Raw genomic sequence first — 8,634 nt, 5'->3', positions numbered from 1 at the left:
TGATCGATTGATCATTGAGGTTTCTAGATTGTTCTTGTTTTGATTGAATGATTGATGATCTGAGGTTGTAGGATTGATAGATTGATTGTATAATCTGAATCTCGAAATTAAATCCTAAAGGCCTTGAAACCTTGATCACATATTGCTAAAATCGAATTCTAGTATTGTTTAAATCAAAACCCTAGATTTCATAATTGAAACCAATTGATTAAGGTTGTTTGCATAACATATAAAACTGAATATGAATTGCATTCATCTTGTTTTAATTATCAACCAGCATGACATATAGATCGTATAAACTTGAATAGTTTGCATCATAAAATTGTATGGCCGTGTGGCCTGATCTATTTGTCACATATAGAATCTAATGATTGTTCGCACCATGGTCGATTAGATTGTTTGAAACATGATTGTATAAGACTTGATTGTGGCCGAAAATTATTGATTGCCTTGCGGCCACATGATCACATTGTGAAACCCTAAATTACGAATGATAATGTGATTCAGATGTCGAAAATCTCAAACCTAGACTATGCTGCCCTTAATCTCTCCGGAGACAACTATTTGCAATGGGCACTTGACACAAAGATTAACTTGAGGTCAAAGGAACTCGGTGATGCTATCAACGAGGGCAACAATGAAACTGATAAGAATCGGTACATGGCTATAAGTATTATACGCCACCATCTCATTGAGGGTCTAAAAGATCAGTACCTCACCATGGAGAATCCACTAGACCTTTGCACCGCTTTACAGCGACGATATGATCACCAGAAAACGGTGCTATTACCAAAGGCTAAACATGAGTGGAAGAATCTCAGATTCATGGACTATAAGTCTGTGGATGAATACAATTCAGTATTGTTTAAGATAGTCTCAATGATGAGACTTTGTGGTGAGGAAGTAACCGAGAAAGAGTTGCTTGATAAAACATTCTCCACGTTCCATTCGACGAACGTGTTGCTGCAACAACAGTATAGAGAGAGAGGCTTCGCCTCATACACTGATCTGATCTCGTGCCTACTCCTGGCCAAGGCTAATAATGAACTCCTGATGAAAAACAGTGAGATGAGACCCATCGGAACAGCAGCATTACCAGAAGCCAATGAGGCTGAAAAGAAAGATCCCAAAGAGTGCAACCACGTCCATGATGATAAGAGATCACACGGCAAAGGCCTTAGTAGAAACAAAGGACGTGGCCGTGACAACTACTCATATGGTCGGCTAGGAAACCACAATAACCATGGTCGTGGTTCGAGCTATGGCTGTGGCCGAGGCAGTTATGGCCGTGGTCGAGGCGGCATATCCAAACCGTCTAACTCGTCCAAATCAGCTTGTCACAGATGCGGGATGAGTAACCATTGGGCCAAGAACTGTAGAACCCCTAAACATCTATGTGAGCTCTATCAAGAGAGCCTTAAGAACAAGAACCCGGAAGCCCATATGGTTCATGATACCGGGTATGATGCTGATGATAATTCCGACCTTGAAAAGGACGACCTCTTGGATTTTGAGACTTCTGATTGTCTCAAAGACTAAAATCGACATCTTGTCTTATTGTTTTATGAAATGCTTTGAGTTCATTGCTATTATATCTTGCCTGATTTTGCTTGATAATGTGAATGATTTTATTGATAAAGAAATTGCCTAAAGGGCATTATAGTACGTGTATAGTAGCCTAGTAAGAAATCTATGGCCAAGGCATTGCCTAAAGGGCATTATATACACCCAAGAATGTATGACCCATTGAGTTATAATAAAATGGTTTCCAAATAGAAACAATGGGCAAAAGGAAACAAGTTCCTTCAGATTTAAAGAAAGAAAACGCCTAAGACCTTATAAGAAAGTGGTCAAGACTATACATGCGTACTCTACTGATCAAAACTATGCTACAGATCAGTATGATAAGAGGCAAGAGCCGTGGTGACCATACTGATATATCCCACGAAATTATATACTTTTATGACACGACTGGATTAGCCATCCTAGTCTAAAACTTGATACAAAGATTGTTATTGAAAGACACACAGAGTTATCCCATAAAGATCTCACGTTGTGTAACATGTACACAAGGGAAACTCATTAGGCTTGATTGTCCTAAGCATCACGAAATTATAGTATGTTCATGAGGGGGAGAGAGGATAAAACCCTAAATCCATGACCACACTACAAATTCGTGTACCATGGTCTATGACTATGCTATAAACGGCTTGGCCGTGCAGGCTATTACCTATAAGGTTCGGACATCCATCCTAAAGCTTAGGGACATCATGAATTTACATGTATATAAAGTTAAGATGCATCAGGCCATATAAGTGAGCATAGATATTCTCATCTCAGATTGAATACGGGTCATAAACCAGACATACACCATCTTAAGAGACTTTGAATAAACCACCACATACATATGTGCCGTCTAAGATGGAACCTCGGAAGAGGATTGAGAATATATGTTGGATAAAAGAATGACTTTCTCCCACGAGTCTTAAAGAGACCTTGAGCCAAATATGGGTGATCAGATTGTGGCCAGGTACACGGATTGCATGACCAATTAATCCGACTATCCAACATTAGAAGGAGAAAGTTATAAGCTGGTACAAAGAAAATAATGATAAAGAGAAATAGTATGGTATCAACCATCATTGTCTTGGCAAAGATCTTCGGACTAGAGAATATGATTATAGACGTCCAAACAAAGAAAATAAAAGATTATACAAAGCTAGCTAATCGAGATGCCAGACACTGGCCCGAAAAGAAAAGAAAAGAATGACTAAGTCATAACCAGCTTAGCACCAAACGATTTTGATGTCCTAGAAAGAGACACAGTCAAGTTGCTACAGAGTCTATACAAGATAGACCAATGTGTTCCATAAGATAAAGGAACCTCGGAAAGAAAAGAGAAAGGTGCATAGAATGACAAATCCGAGGTCATAAGAGACACCATACCAGACATTGAGAAAAGGCTGCGCAGCTACACATCTAAGGTACCAAACCATGTAGATTGGGATGTCAAGCTGCTAGGTGACAAAGGTCCTGGATAATGAAATCTCAAATCGATTAGATCATGTCTGGAACACAATGGAACCATATACATAAGTGTCGACACATAAGAGATATATTTGTATAAAGATACATAAGAGAGTAGCACTTGAGTTTAAAGATATAAACGAGGATCATGAACCCACGAAAGAGTACTCATAAAGATTAAAGATTAGATTGAAAAGATAAACGTGGGGTTTAAAGTATCTAAAGAAGAGATAAGTGTATTGGCCATACACATATACAGAAACGCCATCTGATAAACCAGTGAAATAGTTGGGTCTTGTGAGGAATAAGAAACCATGAGAGATGGTACATGATCACAAGGTGTAAAGGTGTTCATGTTTTCCTACTAACAACATTAGATCATAGCTTGTTACACAAGGTTACTCACAGAGACCATGGAACAGATTATAAGGAGATAAACTCTTATGTGGTGGATGCTGCTACACAAATTCGAAATTGATAAAGGTCTGGTCATAAGAAAGAAATTAGATACTTATGTAGTAAGCAGCATATGGATCACTGGATAAAGAACAACATTGTTCCTAAGCTGTTCATGGATAAAGAACAGCATTGTTCCTAATCTGTACATGGATAAAGAACAGTATTGTTCCTAAGCTGTTCATGGATTGAAACAAAGCAGCTGCATATAGTATGTAATACTAGTAAAAGAATTGTATAAGGACAATCCAAATTCAGTCCATACATATACTTATAAAAGAGATTTGAATTCCTTGTGTTTACTTTATACTAAACCAGCCTAAAGAGAGGTTAATTGGTTGATACAGATTATTTATTAAATCTGTGTGGGTGTCTGGCTAGAGGTTTCTTCTTTGATCATGGCTAGTGGAAAAGAAAGATCAGCCATCATGATTGCCGTCCATAAGCTCGTGTAGTCGAGGTCCATGACCTAATAGATCTTCCGGTGCGTGGTATGATCCACGGCAACAAAGGTCATGGAACACCATCAAGGTATGGATAAAAGACTGCAATAGCATTACCGAATGCAAGAGAGATTACTGATCGAGATCCATGATTGTGTTCGGCCGAAGAGCCATAGCTTGATGAGATTATAAAACTCATTACAGTAATAATCATTGATCACATCTTGATCTAGAACACTCATGAGACAAGTTATAAACATGTATAGAAGAAGTCTATGACTCAATATGGATCGATCAGATTAGTGCATAGTCGATGATAATAAAGAAAGATCTATGAACAGAGACATTGGTACACATCCGTGTAGTAGATACACCGGAACATAGGTTTACGACCTGAGACTATAAGTTCATAAGTACCATGCTCAGTATATATATTGTCCACAGTGTGTTTAGTCTGTCCGACCTAATTAAGAGTAGTCGACAGCCAAAGGTCAACTTATTGACCACGTACACACGATGTCATAAGACATGAGAAGAGACCGGAAAGGTCAAAGTAATCCAATTGCGGTTCAGTAATGAACTTGGCTGATTTGTTTACTCCCTACCTGCATGTTCAGGAAAGATCACGCATCAGATACGTAGACTGAAGAAACCTCCACTGAGGTCCACATCAGGGGGAGTAGTACGTGTTGTACTCTTTTTCCTTCATCATGGTTTTGTCCCACTGAGTTTTCCTGATAAGGTTTTAATGAGGCAACATGAAGCGTACTACGATCCTGAATGGTTATGGCATCCAAGGGAGAGTGTTATAAATCAATTAGTAGAAGTCCATAACCGGCCCAGTCCATAACCGGCCCGGTCCATAACCGGCCCATACAACTAGAGAGAGAGTTGGCCACGACTTGGAGAGAGAGAGAATCGACCATGACATGGAGAGAGAAAGAGGCGGCTTGGAGAAAAAGAAACCATCTTTCCTTTTCCTTGTAATTGTTATCTTTCCATTATAATATATCAGTAGTTTTCCTAATCCTAGTGGGTTTAGGTTTTGGATACTTTCTTTTTTACTTATCTTGTAATCTCCTATATAAGAGAACACTTATTCATTAATGAAACATAGAAATATTCAGACCTAAAAACTTCGTTTTACAACAACAAAACAAATTTTATATATACAAACGCATAAAACCTATGATTCCAAATACATTGTCATTCACTTGAATTCCACAGGCTGACACAAATGCAGATACTGTGGCATTCGTGCATTGATGGGTGAGAAGAATCTATGTCTTATTCCTAGTTTTAACAACCATCTTGTCTGAAGTAGTATGCTGTTATTGCCTTCAGCTTCCCATTTAAGTAGTTCTTTTCTACCTGAAAACATTGGAGCTTCCCTGTTAGACATATGTTACTAAGAGCTGAAATATTCTGCCATATATATACCAAATAACATATATTCTTCTTCAATGTAACAAGAATCATGCTCAGAATCCAATCATGCTCAGAATCCATATTGGAATGCCTTTCTTAAAAAAAAAAAAAAAAAATGCTGAAAAAGCTAAAAGAACAAAAGGCTTGCCTCAAGTGACCATGGAGGAGATGTTGATAAGGCTAGCTCTGCCAATTGGTTAATATCAACATTTCTAGGAAGAAACATTATAACAGTCGATGCGATGTTCACGGCCGCAGTAAATAGAGCGTCTCTGCATCATTGAAGGTACAGTGAGGAAATATGACTTATCATGGAAAGAGATTAAGATCTCAAAAACAACATAGTATATAACCAAGAGATATACCCATCACGAGGTCTCAACATTGTCTTCATGTCATACGTACTCGCTTTAAGATAATCAGGGCCTCCCCATGGAGGCGATAGGAACACAGTGCCTGCCTGCACAATGTAACAAGTTATAAGCCAAGTCAAAGAAAAACCTTTTAAAACCAAAAGAAAAATGAGACGAGTTGAAGGAAAAAAACCTTCAAGTTATGAGCCAAGTCAAAGAAGTCTCCCTTCACAAAGTCGATTTTATCAGCAACGCCATATACGGCAGCATTATGCTTCGCTAAATCAAGTTTCTTTGGATCCAAATCAATTGCAATCACATAATGACTCCTAAAATGGCACAAAACATCAGAGAGAAATCTTTGTGAAAAAACAAAAAAAAAAGTGTATATCAAGTTACCTCGAAGCGAACTGAATAGCATTTCCACCAACTCCTGTAAAACAGTCAATGACTACACCTCCGCTACCCCGAGAGGCATGATGCTTAGCTATAGCTTCAGGAGTGACAGAAAACCATCCTTCCTCGTCCATTTTGATGCCTTCATCAAACCTGGAGAAGAGGAGATATCGTTGGCACCAGTACTTGCCAAGGACATCAGAATATTCATCAGGAACACCTGCTCATAGAAGAATCTAAGATTTTCACAACAGACCAGATGCAGCTATAAGACTTCAGAGCTGTATGCATACAAACCTGTATTCGAACAAGAGAATATCTTCTTCGCTCGACTTCTTCTTGTCTTCTTTTTAGCCTTCTTAATTGTTTTTACAACAGATGTACCGTTTCCCTCTTCTTCCAGAGTAGTAACATCCAGAAGTTGATTCCCAATGGAAGTTTCTTGGTATGTATCAATCAAACTGGAAACAAGTCAAATGTCAGAAGGATGCTGTTAAAGAGACACAACAACACTCTCTTAAACTAAAGTTGTACCAGACAACTCTTCTTGTAGTCATGCTTCTGTAAGAGTGAGACATACCAATTGGTGATCAATGTCTAAGACTAAAAAGACCACATTACCTGCTAACTTCCTCTAGGGTTTTTGTTTCATGTTGACTTTGACAAACCCCACCAAGATCATCAGATTGTTCAGGAGGAACATCATCCGCAGGTAAATTTCTGAGCAAGTCATCAGGCTGCTTCTCTGTTGCCTTATATCGAAAAAAAAAACGGTAAATAAAGAAAATCCCCTGAAATTTCACAAGGAGGATAAAAAAAAGGCAGGCCTCCATCTCATTCACCTCTGTAGGAAATTCATTCAAGTTATGGGTTTCATGGCTATAAGCTAGATGCTCCATCCCAAGCGGTGGCTGCCATGTAGACTCTTGTGTCATAACGTTGTAAAAATAATTGCGTCCATAGAAAGAATCCCAGTAAACTTTCCATTCACTAGAGCCATGCTCATCACCGAGTTCGTAGCTCCGAGAATCTGTTGCCTCTGATGTCAACAAAGAATCTCTATCTCCATCTCCCAAGCAAGCAACTTCATCATTTTGTTCTACTGCACTTATTTGAACACAATCGTTTTCCACAGAGGATCCATCAACCTCCTCATCACCACCAATAGCATGATGTGGAGAGCAATCAGATACCAACAAACTCTGAGGGGATGCAACGTCAACATTAACCTGGTCTGATCGATCCTTGATTCTTTTCTTTTGGGGGATAGACTTGGTTCTGTTCTTCCACTGAATGACATTGTTGAAATCTTCAGCATCTAAAGCGAACTTTTAAAAAAGCAAGAACTTTTGATAAATAGAGACAAAAGCTACCTCCTTATTGGTCTGAAAAGCAACAGGAAGACCCAGAGCCTTCATCTCTTGTATCAATCCCATATCTTCAAACCTGTCTTCTTTACCCAAAAAAAAAAAACATCAATCACCAATCATTGCAGTAGACCTAAAAGTGAGGACTTACTGTGTTCATGGAAGAGAGGAACCAAACAAGTATCTGTCGACCCATCTTCCCTGGGTATTCAAACAGACGAGAGAGCGAGAGTCAGAAGATAGAGAAAAAGATCGAACTTCTCTAATAACAGTGATTATTAAGTGTGAAGAGATATATACCATAGATGGATTTGGGTAAGCTTGAAGAGAGAGCCCAGAGCTTTGATTGAAGCACTTTCTTCTTCTACTTCGCTTCCAACCATGCCCATTCTTTCAGGAACCCCAACTCTATTAAGTTTCAAACCCTCTTGTCCGAGAGGTCGAAGGGAGGAAATTAATGCAATCAAACCGCCGCTTTAGCTAGTTTAAGAGCCGCCGCCTCCGCGAACCAGAATCTCCTATGGGCTCCATAATTGCCTATGTCCCTTTTTCCTCAAGTGCATGTGAAATGATAGGAATGCCCTTGCAAGGTGAAAAAAAATTAAAAAAAAAAAGAAAAAGAAAATTCGAATTTGGGAGGGGATTTCGGTATGGGTTTAGTGTGGGTTTCGGTCTGGGTTTCATTAATTAAATTCAATTGAAACCGAATTAATTCAATTGGATTTCTGGAAAAAGAAAATTTAAAATTAAAAGAAAATAAAATCCCGCAGCTCGAGAAGGAAAGCTTCTCTCCTCTACAGCTCTCACCCGAGAAGTTCGTTATTGTCTCTGGTTCGCAGCTCCCTCACAGCAACTCTGTTGTCGACGTCGATAGCTACTCCGGCGACGCCGTCGGACCGCAACGTTTCCACCGGCTAGCATTCTTTTGGATAGGTCGTAATGCAGGTTAGTTATTCTCTCCTTAGCGAGCTGCAAGATAAAATTTGATTTAGGGTTTGTAATTGAAAGTGTTAAAACAACATTGATTCTGGGATGATTTGGTTGATTTATATATGAAATTGTTATGCATTGGGGTGCGTGAATTGTCTTAATTGTGAGTAGCTTTGCACGAAGATCTCTACGATCAATCAATCGTACATACATTTGAGTTCTTGTTTAAGCATT

The 8,634-nt window shown here is 38.9% G+C and overlaps 2 protein-coding genes across 3 annotated transcripts; one reads left to right on the top strand and one right to left on the bottom strand.

The window, feature by feature from the left end:
* The first annotated feature begins 507 nt into the window (after positions 1-507).
* On the top strand, positions 508-1,539 carry LOC106394272. The gene is made up of 2 exons (XM_048759547.1): positions 508-974; positions 1,065-1,539. Exons 1-2 carry the CDS (start codon positions 508-510, stop codon positions 1,537-1,539), a joined length of 942 nt encoding a protein of 313 aa, XP_048615504.1.
* A 3,472-nt stretch (positions 1,540-5,011) lies between these two features.
* LOC106392098 (trimethylguanosine synthase-like) lies at positions 5,012-8,026 on the bottom strand. Of its 2 annotated transcripts, none has more exons than XM_013832872.3 (11): positions 7,771-8,026; positions 7,622-7,671; positions 7,477-7,556; positions 6,946-7,392; positions 6,725-6,855; positions 6,401-6,564; positions 6,107-6,323; positions 5,901-6,036; positions 5,720-5,814; positions 5,503-5,626; positions 5,012-5,297 (listed from the first exon to the last, which is right to left on the bottom strand). In XM_013832872.3, the coding sequence occupies exons 1-11, from the start codon at positions 7,857-7,859 to the stop codon at positions 5,226-5,228; spliced, it is 1,605 nt and encodes a 534-aa protein (XP_013688326.1). In that variant the 5' UTR covers positions 7,860-8,026; the 3' UTR covers positions 5,012-5,225. The 2 variants fall into 2 exon arrangements, with proteins under 2 accessions (XP_013688326.1, XP_013688327.1); XM_013832873.3 differs by having other exon boundaries at positions 7,477-7,553; positions 7,771-8,024.
* Between the last annotated feature and the right edge of the window lie 608 nt (positions 8,027-8,634).

Source organism: Brassica napus, chromosome C6 (assembly GCF_020379485.1).
Source record: "Brassica napus cultivar Da-Ae chromosome C6, Da-Ae, whole genome shotgun sequence".
Classification (NCBI taxonomy): domain Eukaryota; kingdom Viridiplantae; phylum Streptophyta; class Magnoliopsida; order Brassicales; family Brassicaceae; genus Brassica; species Brassica napus.
Note: the sequence above shows the minus strand (reverse complement) of the source record. Positions and strands in the feature narration are given on the sequence as shown.